This window comes from Hyperolius riggenbachi, chromosome 1 (assembly GCF_040937935.1).
Source record: "Hyperolius riggenbachi isolate aHypRig1 chromosome 1, aHypRig1.pri, whole genome shotgun sequence".
NCBI classification, from domain to species: Eukaryota; Metazoa; Chordata; class Amphibia; order Anura; family Hyperoliidae; genus Hyperolius; species Hyperolius riggenbachi.
In genome coordinates, this window is record NC_090646.1 from 531,232,221 (window position 1) to 531,257,488 (window position 25,268).

Genomic DNA, 25,268 nt, shown 5'->3' on the forward strand with positions numbered 1-25,268 from the left:
CAGGTTTCATTTTTCCAATCACTTCTGTACAAAATCAATTGGAAAACTAATTGGACCTGTCGTAAACATTCGACTCGTTGACCAGATGGGAAATTGCATGGTGTGTACCAGGCATAACAGTGGCAAACTCCACCCACCACCTGAAGAAAAAAAATACCCCATAGAAACGATATTCAGCACAAAAGGCATTTTAATTGGTCAGGCAGCAGGGCCACCTCCAATCAGAAAACAGTTGCCTCCATGTGTTCTAGAGCTGCCATTTTACACTATTCGAAAACTGTGGCAAAAAAAATAAAAAATCCACAAGGGTTTTTAAAAATGAGATAAAAGAAGTATGTTTGGATTCGCACTATGTCAGAGCAGTACCATGATGGATACATCATGACAGATGTGCAGTACTGTTGGGCAGGGTTGCTGCATGATATGCTGCCACTCTCAAGTCGGGGCATGCCTTTTATCAATGATCAGAACCACAATCTGCTGTCTGGAAAAAAAACCTTGCAGTCAGATTTCTGGGAAATGGACAAGAACAGAAAAGGTCAACTTGCCCACTGAAAATAATTGCAGACTTCAACCTGCCCTTATTGAATGTGCTGCCCAGTCTGCACATAGTGCAAACAGAGCCATGTTTCTGCTTTATATTGCTTTCCCTCACAATTTCACTAATGAACCTAAATTACCCACAGAGATTGTGTGTACTTTACCATACCCTTCAAGATCAACAATTTAAATGTCATGCAATTATAATTTCTAACTGCAACTGGGGCTAATAGTGCTAAAAATGTTAAATAAAATAAAGCAATGAAAGTCTGAGTTGTTACTTGGTACCCAAAAAAGTCAGCCAGACACCATCTAACTGGTAGGTGGAAGCAAAACTACAGATTTTCCTGGCACCATTCATTAAATAGAATATCTAGTCTCTTAACAATGACCTGCCATGCCTAAAGCACCACATAGCTCTTCCAATGTTCCAAGATAGATAAAAATACTTAGAGAAAATAGGTAACATTTGAGCTCCAGTTTCGAGCTGCAACTATGGACATACAAGCAGAATTTTGTTTTACAAAATATGGCAGGAAAAATTAATTCAACAATATAACCTCAGCATACAAATACATTCATTAAAAAAACCTGTAACATATTCTAAGAGTGGTTTTAGCTTATGATCATTACTTTTAATGCACCATAAATATAAACTGCAGCTTAATAAAACACAAGTTAGGACACTTATGCAAAAGGCTCAATTTAACAATGTCACTTAAAGAGGCAGATAAAAAAAAAGTTAACCCTTGTACGCTCTTTTTTTTTTACATTTTTCCTGGCTCCAAAGCCAACAGATAAAAATAATATTAATATTTTCTTGTTTATTTTATTGAAAAAATATATATCTCTCTTTTTGTCATCAGGAAAACAGATCTTGTGCATGTACAAACTCACAAGGAAAAAGTTCTAAACAGCAATCAAAATAATATATATATATATATATAAATTTATATATGTATATATATATTTATATATATATTTATAAAATAAATGATAAAAATAAAAAAAATAAAAATTAACAGACTCTCCAATTGTTGAGTCCAGGGAATAACGCAGGTATAAGTGGTTGTATTGTGTGGTGAATTCCAGAACGTGGTGAATTTTGCGTCCAAGTTTTGTTAAAAACATTTTTAAAAAATGTAATTTTTCATCTTCGTTTAAATAAAGTTCATCTAAGATTCCACAAGTTTTAATCTAGTCCTAGAGGTCTTTACCCATAATGCTCAGTCTTTGTCTGTTGGATGGCAGTCTTGGCCTGGTAAAACAAGAGAAAGCCTATTACAATTAAACTTCACACTGCAGTTACTTGCCACAGAAGAGAAAAATATATAATTTTTACATGGTATTATAAAAAACTAAAATAAAAAAGAAGAAACCGGTTTAAATTCTAGAACATTCAACAACATCTAGTAGTAAAGAATCCACTCCCTACAAAGCAGCTTTACATTCTATGAAATGCAAAATTTTAGTTATTTAACCTAAAACATTAAAGTTTAAAATATGTTTATCACTAAACAATAAAAGTAAAATAAAGCCCTGTATAGGACAAAAAAACCTACAAAACATTTAAAACAAATGTCTTTCATGATGTAATTATGTATACAATCATAAATTGCATCATGATGGATATTTCTTTTTAAGTTGAACATATTCTAATTGTTTCATACAGGACTGTATTTTATTTAAATTGCTGCTAGCTATATTTTAGACTTTAAAAAAAAAAAAGAAAACAAATGTTAGTTTTTTATACAAGCTTGAATTCTGAAAAAAAAAAACTTTCCTTAAATGCAGAGCTTATGCTGGGTACACACGATATGTTTTTCTGCTCGATAGATGGATTCGATAGATAGCTATGTATTCAGTCCCTTAAGGGCTGTTTTAGCTTTGCGCTTAATCTAATAAGAATAAAATCACAATAAAATGACTACTATTCAATTTTCATAAATCACTATTATATTCTACAATCTGACAGTTACACCAAACTGCCCCTGATGAGTCATGCCTTTGACGAAATCGATTGAGCGGAACTACGAACGATGCGTTTGAACTACAGACAAGCGGGCGGCAAGGAGTTTTTCCCCACACGCAGGGATTGATGACACTCTCTGGCCAGACAGGGAGGCCAGACGGGGGAGAGCCTGTGGCAAAAACTGTATGCGCTACAAAACCCGAGGAGCTTGTAAGTTTAAACTTGAAATAAATTTTAAATATTGCAAACAGTGTTGAGCTATGAGCATTATGCTTTTTATTTGAGGAGATTTTAAAGTGGAAATACTTGGATCTACATTTATCAATGGTGACTGCAGCAAAGGTGGAATAGTTCGCATAGGCGAGGGGAGCCTCTGAATGCCCCACATGCGCAATTGACCATTGTGAATAGTGGTCCAACTAAATCGGTGAGTCGCTCTCCATTACGTGCTGGTGGTGGGAGTGACACACGTGTATATGCAGCGCTGGTCAAGCTTTGTTGTATGGATTCGATAGATAATTCCCGACATGTCCGATATTCCTTCCGATCGATTCTGCACTCGATTTCTCATAGAAGTGAAAGGAAAAAGATAAGAAAAACAAACTGAAGATAAGAGAATTGAGAGCAGAATCGAGTGCAGAATAGAGTGGAAAAAACGGTCAGTTGGAAAATCAAGCAGAAAAACGTATCTTACCGTGTACCCAGCATTAAATCCACAAACACAATAAGGTTTAATTATCTGCAGTTACTGATCCCATCCTACCAGCTGCTACTGAAATAAATCAGCTATGAGCCCCAGTGGGTCCACTGTTTATCTCAGGACTGTGGAGTTGGTACAAAAATTTTCAGACTCTTGACACCTCAGTTTTATGAAACCACCGACTCGGACTCAAGGTACCCAAAATTGCTCCAACTTCAACATCTAGACTCCGACTCCCTAGTCTAATACTTACCAGGGCTGTGGAGTTTGTACAAAAACCATTCGACTCCTCAGTTTTATAAAACCACCAACCCTGACTACAAGTGCCCAAAATTGTTCCTACTCCTCGATTTCACAGCCCTGGTTTACCTACATGTCAGTGTACAGAAAGACTCTGCACCAAAGTAGAGGCTGGAGAACATTCATATGTGAGGAATGGCAAAACCCTTTCCAACTCTCTCTTTATTGGAGATCTGTTGGGACGTATGGCTGGTTTATTTGACTAAATGGTAAACAAAGGCATTATTAAGGATGTTTTAAAGTAACCTTGTTTTTTCCCCAAATTTCCAAAATGTAGGTTACAGTATTTCAAGAAATGCACCACTTTATAGTATAGCTAATAGCTACACCTCAGTAATTGACTTTCCTTTTGTGGAAGTACACCTGGATTTCTATTCACATTATGCATTTAGAGAAAACCTGTGAAGAAAACTAATTTCAAGTATGATTACATTAGTAGAGGTCTCTGGATAGTAAAGAGACGCCTCCTTCTGGCTAAAGATTTCTTCGAGTAGGTCCAAGGATAAGTGCATCCCTACTGCACAGGTGCGGGCGGGACTCGCACGTGCGCAGTAGGGATTGGCCGTCTTCAGAACTTCGAGATGACGAGTAATACCGAAGTGCTCACCCAGCAAGACTGAGAGACTGCACTGAAACAATGGTCCTGACAGAGGAACGGGAAGGCTCTATGCCAGTAGTCCTCAAACTAAGGCCCGCGGGCCGAATGTGGCCCCCTGAGGCTTTTTTACCGGCCCCCCACACAACAAAAGGAATTATAGATGCAGTCAGCTACATCTTTAAATATTGGTGGTCCCCATATAGAATAAAGCCAGAAAGCAGTAATTTGCTGCTTTCCAATCAAATTCCACATCAGGTGACACTGTTGTCCAATAGGACTGCAGGTTGTCACCTAGGTATGCTTCATTGTCTGGCCCGCCAAGACTTCTACATCATTTTATGTATGTTCCGACCCCCCAGCAGTCTGACGTATGTTGACCCGCCCCTCGACTCAAAATGTTTGGGGACCTCTGCTCTCTGCTATCTAGAGCCTCCCCTCTACTAACATATGCAGTGTTCTCCCCAGAATTTTTTTCCAGCCGGGTGGCATGAAAAAGTAGCCGGGTGGGGGAAGGTCACTGTCACGCTGGGTGCTACTGGGTGGGAGAAAAGGGGTTAATCAACAATGTGGAGTGGTTCACCAGCCTCAGGTTATTACCATGCAGATACAGGGGAGTCCTACTGGAATGAGGGGTCCATCACACCTCTCAATTTAAAGTCCACAATCATACGAATTTCCCATCCAGGACTCGACCCACAGACTGTTGTGATGTAAATCACTGGTATTTATTCCATAATTGCAGAAATATATACAGTACAATGAAACAGCACACGGTGCTGTTTCATTGTACTGTATATATTTCTGCAATTATGGAATAAATACCAGTGATTTACATCACAACAGTCTGTGGGTCGAGTCCTGGATGGGAAATTCGTATGATTGAGAAAAGGGGTTAACACAGGCTAGGAAGGGGCATTCTCAGTCAGGGTGCTGCTGGTGGATTTGAAGACCTCTCTGACCCCTATCTACCAGCAGCACTGGAATATCCCTCTCCAACAGAATTGCATCTATCAGACTTTTCCAGGCAAAGACAGACTCTCCCTCCTTCTTGCCCACCCCACATGGCACATTAAGCAATGGGTTGATCAGTGCTAATTTGTACAGTTGTGCAGCACTGCAGGAGACAGCACAGACTGACATCTCCACCCCCACCCGTCTACAGGGACATCACATTCAGATACACAGTGGCCAGGCAGCAGGGCCAGTCATTATTGCTTTACAGGCACTTGATGGCGAGGACAGAAAGACATGCCTGAAAGAACAGGGCAAAACAAACTTCAGCTCCTTGCTCTCCTGTGCAGTCGCTGGGGCTTGACACATACTTTATGACGGGGAGACACACATGTCTGTGATCAAAGTGGCGCGTCCTCTCCTATCTTCATCTACCCCGCTGCTTGTAGAAGTTACAAAACTTTCCCTGCCCCTCCACACTACAGACAGGAGCTGGGGGAGGAGGGCGGAGATAGCGTCCCTGAATGACAGCGGGCTGGCTGCACTGAAACAGCGCTGCTCGCTCTAATGAAGCAGAGGAAGAAAGATTGTTTCACAGACCAGGACAAACGGCAGCTGGGCGGGAGGGCAGAGTCAGGTGGCGCTCTGCCCAGTTAAAAGGCTCTGGGGAGAACACTGATATGTTTCAAACCTGAAGTGAGTTTTCTCACTTCAGGTATACTTTAGTAATATTTCATCTAGGAATTTTGAATCCTGAGTGAAGTGTGCAGTTTTATTACAAAAAAAGCCACTTTTTAATTTTACAGCGCTATATACAAAGAGAAACTGGTTGAAGCTGCCTGCACTCTATGCTGTTTTAAATCTCCCATCATGCAATTTGGTAGGCACTATGTTGTCATAATCACATGACTCTTGCACAAGACACAAGGAAAACATAACAGAAATGCACCCTGTACGTATTTAGAGCGTTTAGCCTGTCTAATATCCCCTCATTTGTGTCTAATCACTAGTTGTAATTTAATCTACCCAGTGTTACATGACTGCCTATGGCAGATAAGCCCATTTGAAAGCACAGGCTGTAAACAATGTCTGCTTCCATGAATCAGGAAGTAGAAACCGTTCAGATTTATTTTAGGATTTGTATCAGTTGTAACAAAGAAATGTTTTTTATGTTTATAGGTTATTATGCTGTTATGTATCTTTTAGAGCAGAGAGGAGTTCTGCGTTCAGGTCCACTTTAAAGAGTACCTAAATTATACATTGCAGTTTGCTTTAAGTCTAATACGTTGCCAAGACATATAAAACCACACATGATAAAGTGTGATTTTTCTCACCCCCAGGGTCCTTATTCCACATATGGTCTTGAAATCCCCGCCCTCATTGTGAAGTTGGGCCTGGGGCATTTTTTTACTTTCCAAACCATAGGTGCAAAGGATGCTGGGCGATTGATGTCATAACTCCACCCCTCATGTCCATGTGATCTAATCTAGGCAGACAGACAGACAGCTGAAATAAAAATTAAAGTAAACAGACATAATAAGACAGGCTGCTGCAGTTTTCCTGTCTTTTCTCTGTACTACAGTTTGCGAAAAGAGAAGTAATTTGATCCAGGCAGACAGACAGCAGGGGAGGGAGGGGCAGGGGAGTTAACCAGGCTGAAGAGGTGGGCACAATGCTTTCAGCTTCGGAAGGAATAGGGAAGTGCTACTTACAGATATAAATGTGAGTCTGTTCTATCCAATATGATGTACCAGATGTAAACTTTATATGTTCATCTAACTGTACACAATATGTATTGCCATTCAGACCTTTTTTTGGCTGGAGGTGGTCTTTAATAAGCAATGAACATGACAGAATAAAAAGCTGCATAATAATTAGAGCTACTGTCTGCTAATAGCATGGCCAAAATGCAGTTCTTGTTGAGAGTGGAAAAGAACTAATACTTCATATTTTATACATTTTAATACAATGCTCACTTCTGTTCTGTAGTGAAAAAAAAACCACAACCATCACCAGCACTTTCAGCTTCGCTTGAGAACCACAAGACACACCAGGAGCACGAATACTTCCATGCATCCAACGTGGAGGGCTACAAGGACTATATCACAAACTCTGTGTTGACATCACAGAAATATACCACTTGTGAGGGTACGCTAATAAAAACAAGTAAACTTCAGGAAAACTCTTCTAAATAGATGGCTATCTATTCCATTGGGCATATATATCTAAACATCATCATAAGTAACTTGTCTGCACCTTTGCTTATTTCTACATCTAGTCACATTTATGATGAACAATTAAATAATAATTTATTACAGTTTATTAGTAAATACATTGACCTTCTGCCATCTCCAATCATGAAAAAGATCATTACCTGTGAGATGAGCTCCATCTGCCCCTGTGTTTCGACAGAGAGCACGTGTCTCCTCTGCTAACGCACAGCAAGGTCCTTCTTGGCAGTACAGTACCTCCTCTTCATCTTCTTCATCGACGTCCACCTCCCAGGAGACATGTCTCACACAGTCCAGACCCCCCTCACAGCCTGGATCCTCAGGAATGATGGGGATTGGTTGACCAGCCTCACATCCAGCTACCGCAGCAGCAGCTACCGCCGCTGCTGCCTCTGCCAAGGCATACTGAATGCTGACTGCATAGTCCTCAGTGTAGCAGCTTCCATGATTGTCCTCATAGAGGCAGCAGGGCCGGGCAGAGTGGCCAAGGACTGTCCCTGGATCTGTCCGATGCAAAAGGCTGGAGGTAACACTGTACAAACCTCCACTGGAGGGTGTGGCAGCTGCTTGCTGGGGTTCTGGACCCATAAACAAGCCTGTGCATTCTGGACTGGGATCACCAGTCGGCCTCTGACAACAGCAGGGGCAGCCCTTATCAGGGCCCCGCCAGTCTCTTCCACTTCCTTGTGAAATGGAGCCAGCAGTATCTGGGACTAATCCAGACACCAAAGTTGCCCCTCGACGCTCCAGTGAAGAATTGCTGCTGTAATTCATATCCAAGCTGCAGCTGGACAGGCGATCCCTGGAGGAAGAATTTGGGAATGTCTGCAGAGGTCTACAGTCCACCCTCCCTTTCCCAGGTCCTGCTGCAGTCTCCCCCCCACACCCTGCAGCCTCACATCCCCCAGTCCTTGCAGGGCTGTGACTCCTGTATACATATGGATCAAAGTCACTACTCAGAGAGCTTCGAAAGGTGGAGCAGCTGCCATATACTCCCTGGTTACTAGCTTCTGTACAGTCCAGCATGGAGTCGCTAGATGATGCATGCCCCTGAGCAGAGCTAGCACTGGAACTGGAGCTACTGTCACTGCAGGGAACATCAGCTAAGTAGCCACTGCACACAGAGCGATGCTGATGCTGGCTGTGTAGGTAGCAGCTCCCACCAGGCGAGTGTGCTGCCATGTGCATCATGGCAGGTGCCGGCTGGTAGAGCAAGTTAGTACCTGTTTGAAATGGGTGGTTCAGGCCTTTTTCTACTCCTCTGGAGTTTTGGCTACCCCCTGTGGCTTCTTGATGGTGTGGGTAGCTCAGGCCTTGGAAGTAGTAGTGCTGGTACATTGTCTCATACTGAGAATAACAAGTAGCTGTATTAAAACCTCTCCCATTATACTTAGAACGGCGAAAGCCGTGATTAGTCTGCAAGGCAGGAAATGGAGGGTGCTCCAAGTCACAATGATGTCCTGAAGATGGCTGATCCAGTGACACGGGTCTATAGCCGGTTAAAAAAGTGGGTGTCCGAGCTGGGCATAACTCAGGCTCCATTGGCCGCTCCACAGTAAGTACTGTGATGGGATTGCCATGTGGTCCCATGCTGGTGCGAGTAGGATATGCAGTGATGGGCCCAGTCCGCTGTACACGCCCAGGATAATGGACTGGAAGGATGACCCTCTGTTGCTGTTGATGCCGGCCATGGCTACTTGAACTTTCCATGCACATGGTGCCTTGACCTCCTTTCTTTTGCTCTGCAAAGAAAGAACATAACTTCACTGAAGTAAAAGACTGACAAAACACACAAATGAAAGCAGTCAATTTTGTGGAAACAGACTATAGCACCCCTTCCTTACACAGATAAAAAGACAACACAGTTATTGATGCTGAAAAAAAAAGACACGTGTCCGTCAAGTTAAATTGGAGCCTCACTACACCTCAGTCCAGGGAGCTATGGGGGCAGAAACTCTCTACCTGAATAGAAGCCGATGGGCATCTACTGCGCCTGCGTGAGAGACGCTCGCGGTCGTGCTGATGTCACCTGGAGTGTAATGTGCAGGTGCACCTGCACATTACACTCCAGAGCACATTCAGCGCGGCTCTTGCAAAGGCGGAGACGACCTTGCGAGGTTGGCATCTGCACTGGAGGGGACCCTAGGCTGGCGGCTGGGGCAGAGCTGCGGCGAGGGCACAGGACGGCTGCCAGGGGCTGGAGGAAGCCCCGGGTAAGTAGATTTTTGTTTTTTTAATTACCTCGGACCTTCCCTTTAAGGCAAAGCAACCAAGCCTCTTTTAAATACAAGAATAGCATTTGCCATGCATATCTTCTATGATAAGATCCATAACTGTATAGCACTATGTGAAATAAACACATAATAGATCACCCACCGTTTATCTAGAAAATTTGTTGGAAATTTTTTTTGATTAAATAAGTAGTCAGATATTGAAATCAAGCACGAACGCATCATTTTAATTTGAATGAATTTTTTTCTGCTATTAAAAGACAACTGAAGTGAGATGGGTATGGAGGCTGCCATATGCATTTCCTTTTAAACAACGCACATTGCCAGCTGATCAAATGTAACAGCAGCTGGTCCATTTTTAAGCCACAAATGAATACAATCGATCAGAGAGAGAGCTGTCTCATGGTCAACCTTAATACTTTTAGCCATAGCCCCTGGACAAGCAAGCAGATCAGATGTTTAACTGACAGGATTTTGCCATGTTTGTTTCAGGTGTGTGGTTCAGACATTACTGCAATCAAAGAGATCAGCAGGATGCCAGGCAACTGGTATTGATCAACAGGAAATAAATATGGCAGTCTTCATATATGTTTCACTTCAGGTGTACTTTAACAATACCGTAAGGGAAAAGGCGGGTACACATTCTAGACAGTGACACCCGACCAACTCCCGAGCACTTTATTGTTCTCCTTACCCCACCTGCTGGAAGCCACTACAATGTACACCGCAAGTTGTTCTTCCTCACCCTTCTGTAGCAACAGCTGTATCTCTAGTCTAATGGCTAGCTGGCTAATCTGTACAGCACATGCTCCTGAGCTGTTGCCCAAGGGATCAGGTCCTGATCAATGCAGGTGACAGGAATCCAGCATGTGGACCCAGCTTTTGGCTGTACTCAGGGTGAGCAAATCTATGGCAGATAAGAGTTTTGTTTCCTGAAGTCCCATATAAATTCAGCATCCAATTCTCTGTCTTCCATTGTTCACAATAAACATTCATTAGTTCAAAGCTTGATCTACGTTTCCAGTAATCTTTAAAAGTATGAGAATAGATAATTTACAGGGTTTTGCAATAACTCATTTAGCTGCTTATATGATATAGTAAATTTGCTTTCAATGGGTTTTTATTAAAGAGTAACTGTCAGGCTGCAGAAGCTAATTTAAACCTCTATTCTCCTGTGTTAAACAGTTTAGAAGGAAGCCCAAAAGCCATTAGTGAAGATAAAAATCTCAGTTACCTTTGATGTGTGCTTATCTTAAAGGCTGTTATAGACCCATAAGGACGCAAGCCGCATACTAAACTGCAAAGCATTCTGGGGCCCTCCCCTCGGCTGCTAATGAGACGTTACAGCAGCTTCTAATCAGTCCAGCGCGTAGCACTGATAAATCTCCGGGCAGAGTACACTGCAGGAGTCAGCTATTGTTCCTAGCCACATGGCTCATTAATATTCACTGCACACTGTGTTGTTCAAGTACCAGCTTTTCTGTGATCAGGAAGCAGGCAGGACATGACGACACATTTGACAGAAAAACATGGAGCCTGCCATGAGCTGTCAGGAGCATCTATCTCTGCATATACTATATACAAATTCTGTGAAATCTAAACGTGGACAGTGAAATGCATATGCAATGTAAGTACAGCCAATCTTTAGCTACTGATATATGTGTTTATTTTCTCTGAGACCCTATACCTAACAGCTCCTCTTTAAAGATTTTACGTGAAGTCCAGGTAATGTATACTACAGGTATAGCTTACAGTACATCTGATTTGAGGTATAGTCAGTGAGGTTTTCCACCTCTTGCCAAAATTAATTAGTTATATCACATGACCACCATATATGGAACAGTGTATATGGTCAACGCCAAAAGCGTCCTTTATCAGTTTGTGGGTGCATGTGTCCAAGTTCTCTGGGGTGTAACACAATCTCAGCAGGACTTTGTACGCCATCTCATTGAGCTGAGTTTATCTGGATTTACACCTTTCCATGTGTTTTCTGATGTAGGGGGAGCTAAATCTAATTCCCATTGAAATTGTATCGGATTGCCTTACTATGTCCTTAAAAAACAAGGATCAACATTGGGTACAGCCCAGGGAATACTCTTGGTTTTTAATTGATGCCAGCAGCTCACCAATACAGGTGCTGAGACCAAACATCTATGATATATGCAAAATAAATGAAAAGGGATGGGTAAGACAATGATGGATGCAGAAGGTCTCAAATGCAGTACGCAATCAAAAACTTCAATGAAAAACTGTGCAATAAACAATGGCCGGCTAACACACTAGCATTCCCACACATGCAGCTCTATGGCCCCCAAGTGGATCTAATGAGCATGATCGCCTAGGCCAGGGGTGTCCAAACTTTTCAGGCAAAGGGCCATATCGCCGTTCTTGAGAGTGCTGGGGGGCCAAACTAGCTTAGTTAAACACTTTTTTTGGGGGGGGGGGGGGGGGAGTTGTGTTGATTAAACCTAGATACTGAGCTATGCCTGTGACAATCTGTCATATAAAACATTTCCATGGGAAATAGCCCATATACCTTGTGCAATTAGTGGAGACGGGGAGAGTTGCTAATCAGTGGCTGTTATTGCTGCTGGCATAGTAGCCACTGCAAATCCGTGGCTGCTTCTGCTACAGTGGTGGCTAATTACCTGCAGGTGAAAACAGGGGGAAGCAGAGCAGTGATACAAGGTTGCTCTTGCATGTGGCACCACAGCTACAACCTGCATGGAATGGTAGAGAGCTTTGGGGGCCACCAGAAAAGGCTTGGGGGGCCGGACTTGTGCTGAAAGTGATAATTCATGGCACTCACCTATAATATTGTGCCTACAGTGCGGACATGTGTGGTTCTGTAAAAGCCAGGGGTCCACGCACCTCTTATGGAACCGATGTGTGCACGGAATGACTCTCAGCTCCTGCAGTAGACATGAAAGAACATAGTCATGCGTTATAATAAATGTAAGCCAGGAAATGATTTCTGCCAGATAAAAAACTTCCCCTATTCCTTATCAACGTGTTATGTGAGGCTCCGAATCATTTTATATGGCAAGAGATCACCAGAAACTACATAATCATGAGCTAGTGCTCTGTCACTAGTGGTCACAGCAGTTTCTTACTCCATTGGTAGATGATAGCAACAAAGTAAAGCTGCCCATTAACATATCGATTTTCCCATTCAATACCCTGCATATTCCATCACTCTGATTGAATCGTATTGGAATTAATTTAATTATTTATCCACTCAATTGGATTTTGACCAAAAATTGATCTAAAGTTTTGATGGGACAGGATGGAAAATCTAAGGCGGGGCAGGAGCAGTGGTAGATGAACAGCCCATAGGATTACACTACATTAAACAGTGCAGTGCTGTGGTTATATCAATTTTGAATAGATTCCCTGCCGGAATCTTTAAAATCATTGTACTGTGTACAGTGGGGATCGATTCCTTCTGAATTCCTAATTAACACAAAGTAACACTTGATTAACACCCATTACGTGACCATGTAAGCTTTATTTTGTTAATAAACCACTTAAGGACCACACACTTTAACACCCCCCCCCCCCTTCCCCCAGAGACCAGGCTAATTTTTACAATTCAGGCCAGTGCAGATTTATGGTGCGTACACATGCCAGGTTCCTGCAAACGTTTGCAAGAATCCGGCGTGTGTACGTGCCTTTAAGGGCTCGCTGCAGGGCCGTACAGCCTAGCACACAAGTGATTCACAACAGTGCTTTCGGTTGGTGGGCTCTGATCACTCCCACGATTTTTATTTATTGATTTTATTTGTCTTTTTTTTTTGCAATAAAATTACCTATTTATTTATTTTTCACTCCCCCCGCCAGCCAATGACAGTGATTGGCTGTCATAGGCATCAGCTTTTGAGAGCAGATTGCTCCTGAGCGTCCCAGGGGGACAGCCGAGTGACACGGCTGTCCCCAGTACAGCGCTGCCTTAAAGCGGTATTGTCACCATAAAAATCAAATTTCAACAGCAACTGGTCTGAGTGTATTAAGTGATAAAGATGCTGATCCTGCATTCAAAACTTGCAAAACCTTTTCTGCTGTTATGGTTTGGAGTTATCACATATTGTATGAGCACTGGCCCTAGTGCCAAACAGTGCCAAAGAGTTGAATGCTGGGAGTTCTTTTGATCTATAATATATTCCTTCTCTTCCATTTATTTTCCTGCCTAGCTTTCTTATCTGAAACACCTCTGCTCAGTTGTGTTTACAAGCAAGGCAGAGGTGTCTCAGTGATTGGAAGATAAGACAGTGCAGTTCCTAGTATACACCTCAGTGGGAGTGTCTGAAGACTCTGGGAGGAGGGCAGCTAATGCATACACAATGAGCAAGAGAAGGGACTGGGAAAACAAGAGTCAGGGAGGATATGATGTCAGCATTAGCTTGGCAAGATGGATACTGCCTAGAATAGGATTTTTCCGCTTTTCCTTTATAAAATTCACAGGAATCATTACGTGGATAGCACAATACATCTGTTATGCAAGTAGAAGTAGTATTTATCTACTTATATATGTGTTTTTTATTTCTAGGTTAGCAAGGGTGTCGCTTGTTCTTTAACCACTTGAGGACCCACCCTTTACCCCCCCTTAAGGACCAGCGCTAGTTTGATTGATCTGTGCTGGGTGGGCTCTGCAGCCCCCAGCACAGATCAGGGTGCAGGCAGGGAGATCAGATTGCCCCCCTTTTTTCCCCCCTATGGGGATGATGTGCTGGGGGGGTCTGATCTCTGCTGCCTGCGAGTGGCTGGCGGGGGGGGGCACCTCAAAGCCCCCCTCCGCGGCGAAATGCTCCCCCTCCCTCTCCTACCTGGCCCCCTTTGGTAAGCCGGGCTGCACAGGACGCTATCCGTCCTGTGCAGCCAGTGACAGGCTGTCTCCTGTCACATGGCGGCGATCCCCGGCCGCTGATTGGCCGGGGATCGCCGATCTGCCTTACGGCGCTGCTGCGCAGCAGCGCCGTACAAATGTAAACAAAGCGGATTATTTCCGCTTGTGTTTACATCTAGCCTGCGAGCCGCCATCGGCGGCCCGCAGGCTATTCACGGAGCCCCCCGCCGTGATTTGACAGGAAGCAGCCGCTCGTACGAGCGGCTGCTTCCTGATTAATTAGGCTGCAGCTGGCGACGCAGTACTGCGTCGCTGGTCCTGCAGCTGCCACTTTGCCGACGCACGTTATGAGTGTGCGGTCGGCAAGTGGTTAAAGGGATACTGTAGGGGGGTCGGGGGAAAATGAGTTGAAGTTACCCGGGGCTTCTAATGGTCCCCTGCAGACATCCTGTGCCTGCGCAGCCACTCCCCAATGCTCCGGCCCCGCCTCCGGTTCACTTCTGGAATTTCAGACTTAAAAGTCTGAAAACCACTGCGCCTGCGTTGCCATGTCCTCGCTTCCCCTGATGTCACCAGGAGCGCATGGCGCAGGCACGGACCATACTGGGCCTGCGCAGTACACTCCTGGTGCCATCAGCTGGAGTGAGAACACTGTAACGCAGGCGCAGTGGTTTTCAGACTTTAAAGAGACTCCGTAACAAAAATTGCATCCTGTTTTTTATCATCCTACAAGTTCCAAAAGCTATTCTAATGTGTTCTAGCTTACTGCAGCACTTTCTACTATCACAGTCTCTGTAATAAATCAATGTATCTTTCCCCTGTCAGACTTGTCGGCCTGTGTCTGGAAGGCTGCCAAGTTCTTCAGTGTTGTGGTTCTGCTATGAACTCCCCCTTCCAGGCCCCTCTATGCACACTGCCTGTGTATTATTTAGATAAGGGCAGCTTCTCTCTTATCTTTTACAAGCTGGATAAATCGTCCTCTGAGCTGGCTGGGCTTTCGCATACTGAAGAATTACAGACAAGGGCAAAGCTGTTTGCAGGAAGAAACGAGCAGCCTGAAACTTCAGTGCATGAGAACAGGGGGAAAGAAACACACAAATGATCTCTTGAGATTCAAAAGGAAGGCTGTATACAGCCTGCTTGTGTATGGATGTATTTTCTATGTGTGGACATACTGTACATCAACCTACTTCCTGTTTTGGTCGCCATTTTGTTTGTTTATAAACAAACTTTTTAAAACTGTTTTTAACCACTTTTAATGCGGCGAGGAGCGGCGAAATTGTGTCAGAGGGTAATAGGAGACGTCCCCTAACGCACTGGTATGTTTACTTTTGTGCGATTTTAACAATACAGATTCTCTTTAACCCCCTTGGCGGTATGAAAAATACCGCCAGGGGGCAGCGCAGCAGTTTTTTTTTAATTATTTTTTTTTTAAATCATGTAGCGAGCCGAGGGTTCGCTACATGATAGCCGCTGCTCAGCGGCATCCCCCCAGCCCCGCCGATCGCCTCCGGCGATAGGCGATCAGGAAATCCCGTTCAAAGAACGGGATTTCCTGGAGGGCTTCCCCCGTCGCCATGGCGACGGGGCGGAATGACGTCAGCGACGTCGGGACGTCATTGGGAGACCCGATCCACCCCTCGGCGCTGCCTGGCACTGATTGGCCAGGCAGCGCTCGGGGTCTGGGGGGGGGGGGGGCCGCGCGCCGCACCGGATAGCGGCGATCGGGCGCGCGGCGGCGGCGATCGGGGTGCTGGCGCAGCTAGCAAAGTGCTAGCTGCGTCCAGCAAAAAAAAAATTAAGTAAATCGGCCCAGCAGGGCCTGAGCGGCACCCTCCGGCGGCTTACCCCGTGTCACACACGGGGTTACCGCTAAGGAGGTTAAAGTCTGAAATTCCAGAAGTGAACCGGAGGCGGGGCCGGAGCATTGGGGAGAGGCTGTGCGGGCACAGGATGTCTGCGGGGGACAATTAGAGGCGCCGGGTAACTTCAACTCATTTTCCCCCGACCCCCCTACAGTATCCCTTTAAATCGCAGCGCTGTACAGTGTAAATTGATGGCGGTTTCGCAGTCTAACAGTCTCCTAGCGACGATCGCTGCTGGGAGACTGATGACAGAGTGGAGCTCCATCATTCAAGCAGAGATCAATCTCCTGCAAAACGCCTCCAGGACCTCACGCCAATTGGCATTGAGCAATACTGGGGGAGCCGCCGGGTTCATGCCAATTGGCGTGGAGCAGTCGACAACAAGTTAAAGTAAACCTGAGGTGAAAATAAACAGATGAGATAAACAATTATAGTTATCTTCCTATTACTAAAATTACTCTTTTGAAGTATCCTAGAGTTTTCTTTCTTATTTAAACAGTTACAAAGTAGGTTGATTGTTTTACTGTCTCTAATCAGTGACAACCTATTAAGTGTCCCTGAGTTAGAAAAAGGTCATTAGTTTATGTATTTTATCTCTCCCTGCCCTCAGAAGTTGTATTCTGCCAGGAAAACTTTTATGGCTGTAATCTGTTTATCAATGATGTTTACTATAATCCTGACAGGGTAATAAGACAGAAGCTGCCACTCCCCTGCCTAGAAATTAACTCTTTCAGGCAGCAAAATAAATCAAGTAAAACAGCCTGGTTATTAAAGAATAACCGAGATGATGTGACATGATGAGATAGACATGCTTATGTACAGTGCCTAGCACATAAATTACTATGCCGTGTTCCTTTTTTTCCTTTCTCTGCCTGAAAGAGTTAAACACCAGGAATGCAAGTGACAGTTTCTGGGTCGGGACTATGTCGGACTATAGCGTAACCATCACTGACAAGGGATTACTACCATAAAAAAACCTTCCTGGTAGTAAATGGTTTCTGAAAGCAGGAAGATTTTAGCTCTGGCGTACTTTAATGAATGTGTAATTGAGCAGAGACAATGAAACAGTAAAAACTTAAAATCTTGATTTAAATACAACTGCAGGGTATCTTAAACTGAAAACTGCAGGATATCTTAAAGAGAATCTGTATTGTTAAAATCGCACAAAAGTAAACATACCAGTGCGTTAGGGGACATCTCCTATTACCCTCTGTCACAATTTCGCCGCTCCTCGACGCATTAAAAGTGGTTAAAAACAGTTTTAAAAAGTTTGTTTATAAACAAACAAAATGGCCACCAAAACAGGAAGTAGGTTGATGTACAGTATGTCCACACATAGAAAATACATTCATACACAAGCAGGCTGTATACACCCTTCCTTTTGAATCTCAAGAGATCATTTGTGTGTTTCTTTGCCCCTGCAGCTATCTTCCACTGAAGTGTCAGGCTGTTTCTTCCTGCAGAGTGCAGACAGCTCTGCCTGTATGTAATTCCTCAGTATGTGAAAGCCCAGCCAGCTCAGAGGAGGATTTATCCAGCTTGTAAAAGATAAGAGAGCAGAGAGAAGCTGCTCTAATCTAAATAACACACAGGCAGTGTGCAGAGAGGGGCCTGGAGGGGGGAGATACATCACAGAACCACAACACTGAAGAACTTGGCAGCCTTCCAGACACAGGCTGACAAGTCTGACAAGAGAGAGATAAGTTGATTTATTACAGAGATGGTGATAGTAGAACGTGCTGCAGTAAGCCAGAACACATTAGAATAGCTTTTGGAACTTGTAGGATGATAAAAAACAGGATGCAATTTTTGTTACGGAGTCTCTTTAAAAAGGAGGTTAGATACAATTGTATAGCTCATCAGTTTATTTTCACCTCTGATGCCCTTTAATATATGTTGTACTGTACATACACAGGTTTACCTCATGTCACATGACAACTTTTTCAGCTGAATAATAGAAAATCTTACCTCTCCGTCTATGTATTTTTCTAAGCATATGGCACAGTCAGAAGTGGAACTGCTACTCAGTGTATCAAGGCCACCGCAGCTTCCCTCCTGCTGGACTTTGCCCTTTGCTTTGAATTTCCTGGTCTCCATTTTCTCAAGGGCCTGAACAGCCATCCTGTTCATTGAGTTCTGAAAGAGACAAGTACCAACATCACACAAGTGAAACAGAGAATGATAACCATTCCACAGAATAAACAAAAATCATCTTACAAAGACCCTGACATCACTGCTATTAATCTGAAGTATCAAGTAGGGACTTGTCAGCTTGCCTATATTTGTTGATTTCAAAGGCTACCTGTGTGCGCTTGGGCGCACACACACACAAAATGTCTATACGCTATTGTTTATTAATGCTGCTGCCCGACTTGTGAGGTTTTTCCTGCTGTTGTCAGTGGAGTTGGCTCCTAAAAATGTCCCGCTGGCTGCTGCATTTGAAAGGCCAGCTTCTGAATTCCATGTTAACTTGCCCAGCCCAATATGATCTGCACTGAAAATAAACAAAACCGACTACCGACTAAAGAAAGTCTACTGCAAAGAGAGTTAAAGGGAACCTAAACAGAGGGCTATGGATGTTTCCTTTTAAACAATACCAGTTGCCTGGCAGTCCTGCTGATCTCTTTGGTTGCAGTAGTGGCCGAATCACACACTTGAAACAAGCATGCAGCTAATCCATTGTGACTTCAGTCAGAGCACCTGATCTGCATGCTTGTTGAGGGGCTGTGGCTAAAAGTATTAGAGACACAGGATCAGCAGGAGAGTCAGGCAACTGGTATTATTTCAAAAGGAAAAATCCATATCCTTGTCAGTTTAGGTTCCCTTTAAAGTGGACCTGAACTCTTGCACAGGACAAAAGGAAAACAGAGAAATGCACCCTGTATGTATTTAGAGAGTTTAGCCTTTCTAATTCCCCCTCATTTGTGTCTCATCACAAGTTGTAATTTTATGTCTCCCCTGTGTCATCTGACTGCCATGGCAGAGATGGCAGATAACTTCAGTTGAAAGTACAGAATGTTAACATGTCTGCTTCCATGAATCAGGAAGTAGGCACACTGCAGATTTATTTTAGGATTTGTACCAGCTGTAACAAAGAAATGTGTCTTGTTTAAAGGTTATTATGCTGCTGCGTTTCTTTTAGACCAGAGAGGACGTTCTGAGTTCAGGTCTGCTTTAATGGTCACAGAAGGCTGCAAGTTTAATGTACTGTATTTATTAAATGCAGGACTTATTTTCGTTGGATAGGTATGAAATATTGCACATTCATCATTCATATTTTCCTCGAGGCCAGCAGATGGAGCTTTGGAGCAGAGAGTCTGATTATCACAAACGCAGCACTCTGTGTGCTGCGATTAAAGAAAGTGATTTACTAAATAACTTGCTCTCTTTTTTTTTTTTTCAGACAAAACTGATAAGAGAACCTTTGTCCACTATACTGAGTGTTCCAGAGGGCGTATTCAGGCAGCAATGGAGATGTTATTAGATTCTACAGCATACATTGCAAACTGAAAAACATGGCTGCATGCTGTATTTACCATTTGCAAAAGGCAATTTTAAAGCAAATAGTGAAAAAAAATTACAATTTGAAAGTTTAGAGAAAAGGTAGAACTACTGCCAAAATCTTATTTTGTTTTGGATAGAGTAAAGCCCCATCTACACGATACGATTCTTTGCTGCGATTTGATTACGATTCTATTTACGGTCCGATTAATTCTGACATGTCCCATCGGGATTCAATTCAATTCAATTTGCCATTGCAAAACAATGGCAAATCGAATAGAATCTAATAAAATCCCGATCGAACATGTCGGATTTAATCAGATCGTAATCGAATCGCACAAAGAATCGTATCATGTAGATGGTGCTTAATAATGCCCAGTACACCATACAATTTTCTGTAAGATTTTCTTTAAGATTTACTTGCCAGATAGATAATTTCCAACATGTTGGAAATTATCTATCTAACCATCTATCTGCCTAGCAATTAGGCATTGTTCTACTCAGCAGGAGATAACCAGAAGACAATGCACCAGAGATAATGACCAGTCTCTACCAGTACTTTACAGAAAATAATCTAATTACAGAAAATCTTACAGAAAATTGTATGGTGTGTACTAGGATGACTTCCCGTTTTCAATGGCATGGCAGGAAGTGACTAGATCTACAATAAACACACAGTAATAACACATGGTGAACACTATACTTTTTCTTTCCCCTTCGCCTCACAGAAAACGACATTCATATGACCCCTATGGCAGAGTGCACCGACAGGGTCATATGCATAGTGTGGTATTCACGTCATTCCGCCACAACACGGTAAGTGTGCTAGGCCCCATTGCCTTGTACTGTCATTGCGTTACCCTGCTGCAAAATAGGGTAACACAGTGCACGCTTGCAAGACTAGTGTTAAAGTTGCCTCTAAACTACACAAAGCATTCCAGTAAAAAAAAAAAAAAACACACACACACAATTTATATATTCCTTATCTGGAGTGTTTAGGTTTCTTCATGTTTAATTCATACCTGACTTCTTCTTTGCTTTAATTTGATCTTGATGAGGAGGATAAGGCAGACCAGGGACACCACCACAAAAAAGGCCAGAAAGATACCCATATCAAAGTATTCCGTAGGTTGCTGAAGAGAGAAAGAAGCTGTTGTTGCAAAATATTCTGCAGTGAAAACCAAAGAACCATAATGTGGCAAAAGTGTTAAGCTATGGAGTAGGTGCCATCAGGGTAATTTGATCGTCAAGTATATAAACTGTCTATACACACTTCAATCTCAAAGCTTTTTAATGATATGAAATTCAAAAACATTTAACCTATGCTTTGCAAACATACAGTAATGTAATTATGTTACAGTATAATCTCATTATAATAAAAATCAGGTATAGTAAACTACCTCTCCAGGTCATGGCCCATCTCCATTATAAGTCTATGGGAGCAACGCCTAGTATAATAAACCCAAATATTATAAAACTTCTGTTAGAGTAATCATGTTTTTTGGCCCCTACATGACGCTGACTATGGATACAGTAAAAAATGAGCAGTACATGCATCATATGTCAGTGTGAAACCCATGGTCTGCTGCTCTCTTCAGGCTAGTGCTGCAAGTCCCGCCCATGGAGGCATCGGAAACCACTCAGAGGAAACGAGTGCCTGCCTCTATTCAGTGACGGCTGCAATTTTTAAGGAGCCCTGGATGTAGTACCAGCAATATGTCCAGCCTGGCTATGCAGCCTTAAAGTATATATAACCTTAACCCTAAAATGGCTGATTCTAGCCAATTGGAAGCAAGGGCTGGATTAAAGAAGATGATGGGAATATATGCAGCTTGGGGAGTTAGGGCAGGACACTTGCTTTCCTGTCCTATGTTTCTCACTGACTAACACCAATTATCGGTCAAATGGATCAGCCAGGATGGCTCGGCCTACATGGTAATTGTGGTTTGTCTTTTCATACCAATGTGCCTCTTTTTTTGAACAAATTGGGCAACAAGCCGCTCCTTGTTTGTTTTGGAGAACATCGATCTAGTGTGTGTACAGAATAGAAGGCTGAAAAGTAAATCAGATTATGGCTCAAGCCAACGTCTCCTAGTCTTCCCACATACTAGAGAAGAGAGGGGGAGAAAAAAACAAGATGATCCCCCAAACAACTAGATGAAAGGTTCCACCATGGCTACTTGTTACCCATGTTGTGACAGAAGTAGAAATCTGGGGATGTCTGTTCAGCATTGGGAATAGACCCTGTATTGACAATATCAGGCTTTCAACTGAACATTTGTGTTGCATCTGTTTTGGGGAAGGACCAGGGAATGCCCAGAAAATGGCTGAAACACAGCAAGTGATGTCAATAAAAAGTTGACGAAGAAAATCATCACGAATGTCGGCATGGAACCTTTGTGGTTGCTTTTTTGCTGGCATTCAATATCAGTATTCCCTCAATACATTCATGTACAAAGTCCTCACCCGAGGAGGCCGGTGCTGAATCCTTGCTCTGGCTCCTTTCTGCTTGTTTACGATGTTCATGAGTTTGATAGCATCCATGCCTTTCATGTACACAACAGGCCTTTTAAGTGGGTCCTCTAAGCCTTGGTTCAGCTGCAAAAAAGAAAAGGAGACTGTACCATAAAGAATCATCTACTTTCAGCAACTGCAAGCAAGTATTCTGACACATTCCGTTTAATAAAAAAAAAGAAAAAGAAGTTTGCATAAGCTGCATATATGTCTATGAAGGAAGTATGGACAGGTGGGGTAAGCCGTCTTTCATATCAAAATAAAGAATATTAATGGAGCAGATATTCTAAACATCAGACTATACTTGCAAAGTAAAAGTATCAATTTGCTTATAACTTTGTGCACTTAATGGAATATACAGTACTTGCAGGACTGGTGATCAGGCGCAGGCTATGGAGTCACAGAGTTGGAGTAATTTTTGGGCACCTGGAGTCAGGTTTCATAAGCTGAGGAGTTAGAGGCAGATGATTTTGTTCTTACTCCACAGCCCTGCAAGGGCTGTGGAGTTGGAGTCGAGGAGTCTGACTAATTTTGGGTACCTAGAGTAAGAGTCCTACCGACTCTGACTCTAGGTACCCAAAATTAGTCCGACTCCTTGACTCCAACTGAGGAGTCGGGAGTTTGAGTCGGATGATTTTTGTACCAACTCCACAGCCCTGATAAGGAGGCCATCATTTCATAGAACAATTGTCCAACTGACTTTTCATTCGATTTCTCTTTCCCATCACAAAATGGTGTGTCGATTGAGAGATGCTTGTGCAGTGCTCCACACACTGGAGGCAATATCTGATAGATGTGTGCTGTTATGTGTTCAGGAAGTGAGTCGTAAGTGAGTGGGTCCTGACGAAGCACTACATGTATTAGTGCAAAACAGCTGGAGCTTAAACTGTGGATGTGTGATACTTCTTTTCCTTTTTTTCAATTCATATTGCTGTCTGGAATATATGGAAGCTGCAATCCTAAAAGATAACTGGCTAAAGCTGACCATAGACTGGTCGATGTGGCCAACAGATAGATCCACCTCAGAACATTATCTGATCAGAGAGGGATCTATCTGATCAAATTCCTACACACACTGTACACATACACATATTTTCAATAGATTTCAACATTAAATCAATTAAAATCTGTGTACACTGCCTGCCGGGTCTCCAGAGGCCACTAGAGGCCTCCAGTGTTTAGCCTCTAGTGTCTTACACGTGATACACAACTCCCCGGGAGTGGAGAGACAGGAAGAAGTCCCGGTGGTGGAAGAAGACATGAGAGGAAGCACCAGTGGACAGGTAAAAGTTGCTCTGCTGCTGAGTTGGTTGGCCTAAAATTAAACGCTGTGAACAACGTGCTCCTGATTTGCATCCAATCAAGCAAAATCTTTCATCCAGCAAGATGTACCAAAGCCATCGATTTTGGATTAAAGTCGACCGGGAATCATTTGAGGCATCGATTTCTAGTAGATCCAATCAACTGACTGAATCGGCCTAATATCAGTTAAAAATACTGACCAGTGTTCAGCCGGATATCGATTAAAAAAATATCGATCAGTGTATGGCCACCTTAACTTGCGTACCTTTTCTCTTTTGATTAGAGCTTCAGAATATGTTGGCGCTTTATAACTAAAAGATAATAACTTCAAATGTGGCCCTAATCAATCATATTTATATTAGTGAATGTAAACATGTGAAAGAGATAGAAGGTCAGCCCCAGTATGTACAGTACCGGCTTCTGCAGTAGCAGCAATAATAAGAACAGCCTGTATTTTTAACCTCAATACATCATATAAGAACACTGCTAAATGAATTTCAACAACTATCACTGAGCTACAGGATGAGTATTTATCAAATGGAAAAAGCTGCCTGAACTTGCTACAAAGTCAATGGGCCATCATTTCTAAGTGGTGAAAAGCTGTGCCAGATAGGAATGTGACTTATTCAAATTTCCTGGACAGTAAAAGGCCAAGGAATGTTGGGAATACAGTTTTATTTGGAATGCAGCCTCTGTGCAAAGCTGGTAGCACACTTAGCAGAATTGCATGCGTTTTTCAGTAGTGCACTCCTGAAAAACGCATACAATTCTGCTAAGCGTGCTTCCAGCCTGAGCCCACTAATGCAGTTGTGTCCGCTTTTCAGCATCTGTAACATTTGATGTGTTTCTGAAAAGCAGACACAACTGCGCACAACTGCGTTAGTGAGCTCAGGCCCTAAGGCTGGGTTCACACATAAAAGTTGTTCAGTCCTGTCCTGTCAGTTTTTGACAGTTGGCATGAGTTTTGTATCAGTTTTCTATGGCTGCATTCACACATGCATCTGTACATTTCTGGTCCAGTCTTGTCCTGTCACTTTTGCATCAGTTTTGAATGAGTTTTCTATGGCTTGGTGCATGCGTAAAAGGTGTACATATTTGGTCCAGTCCAGTCCTGTCAGTTTCGTATCCGTTATAGGGGTGTGTTCACACATAAAAGGTGTACAGTTCAAATCCTGTCAGGTAAAACCGCTAAAAAACTATTGGCGGAAATGTACAAATGTATGTGTGAACCAAGCCTAACTTCTCATCCTACACACAGATGTAATGCAGAAAGGTATACTACATCAAGTCACTTAGTAAATATAACTGCTTGCATATTGTTTCAGCAGAATACATGTACAGCTATTATTTCTCCAAGAACAATAATGATACTTCTCAGATTTCCCCCATTTCAAAGAAGATCTCTAGCTTTTAGAATAATAACTTTGAATTCACACCTTAAAGGGACACTTAAGCCAGGAAAGAGACCATGCAGTGACAGAAATGTAAAGACTGTAAACTAAATGCAGAGCATTGACTGCACTTTCAATCAGTGCAATCTATTACCTGATCCACATTACTATAGTGCAGCACCACTAAGGTCAAGCTCCACTGCAAAATCAACCATCACCATGGCCACACAGAACGTGACCTGGAAGCAATGGCTAACTCAGCCCTTCTCCGCCCTATATGTTACTTCCGCTAGCCTTCCCCTTGTCCGCAAATCTCCTCAAAGAATCCC

The 25,268-nt window shown here is 43.0% G+C and overlaps 1 protein-coding gene across 1 annotated transcript in view; it reads right to left on the bottom strand.

The window, feature by feature from the left end:
• Nucleotides 1-1,429: 1,429 nt before the first annotated feature.
• Nucleotides 1,430-25,268, bottom strand: part of ZNRF3 (zinc and ring finger 3) — a 221,757-nt gene continuing 197,918 nt past the window's right edge. Inside the window, exons 4-9 of the mRNA XM_068271636.1 lie at nucleotides 22,199-22,330; nucleotides 20,755-20,865; nucleotides 18,200-18,367; nucleotides 12,333-12,435; nucleotides 7,436-9,034; nucleotides 1,430-1,798 (exon numbers count right to left, since the gene is read on the bottom strand). Coding sequence (XP_068127737.1) covers nucleotides 1,767-1,798; nucleotides 7,436-9,034; nucleotides 12,333-12,435; nucleotides 18,200-18,367; nucleotides 20,755-20,865; nucleotides 22,199-22,330 — 2,145 coding nt within the window. The 3' untranslated portion in view covers nucleotides 1,430-1,766. The remainder of the gene's footprint in view (nucleotides 1,799-7,435; nucleotides 9,035-12,332; nucleotides 12,436-18,199; nucleotides 18,368-20,754; nucleotides 20,866-22,198; nucleotides 22,331-25,268) is intronic.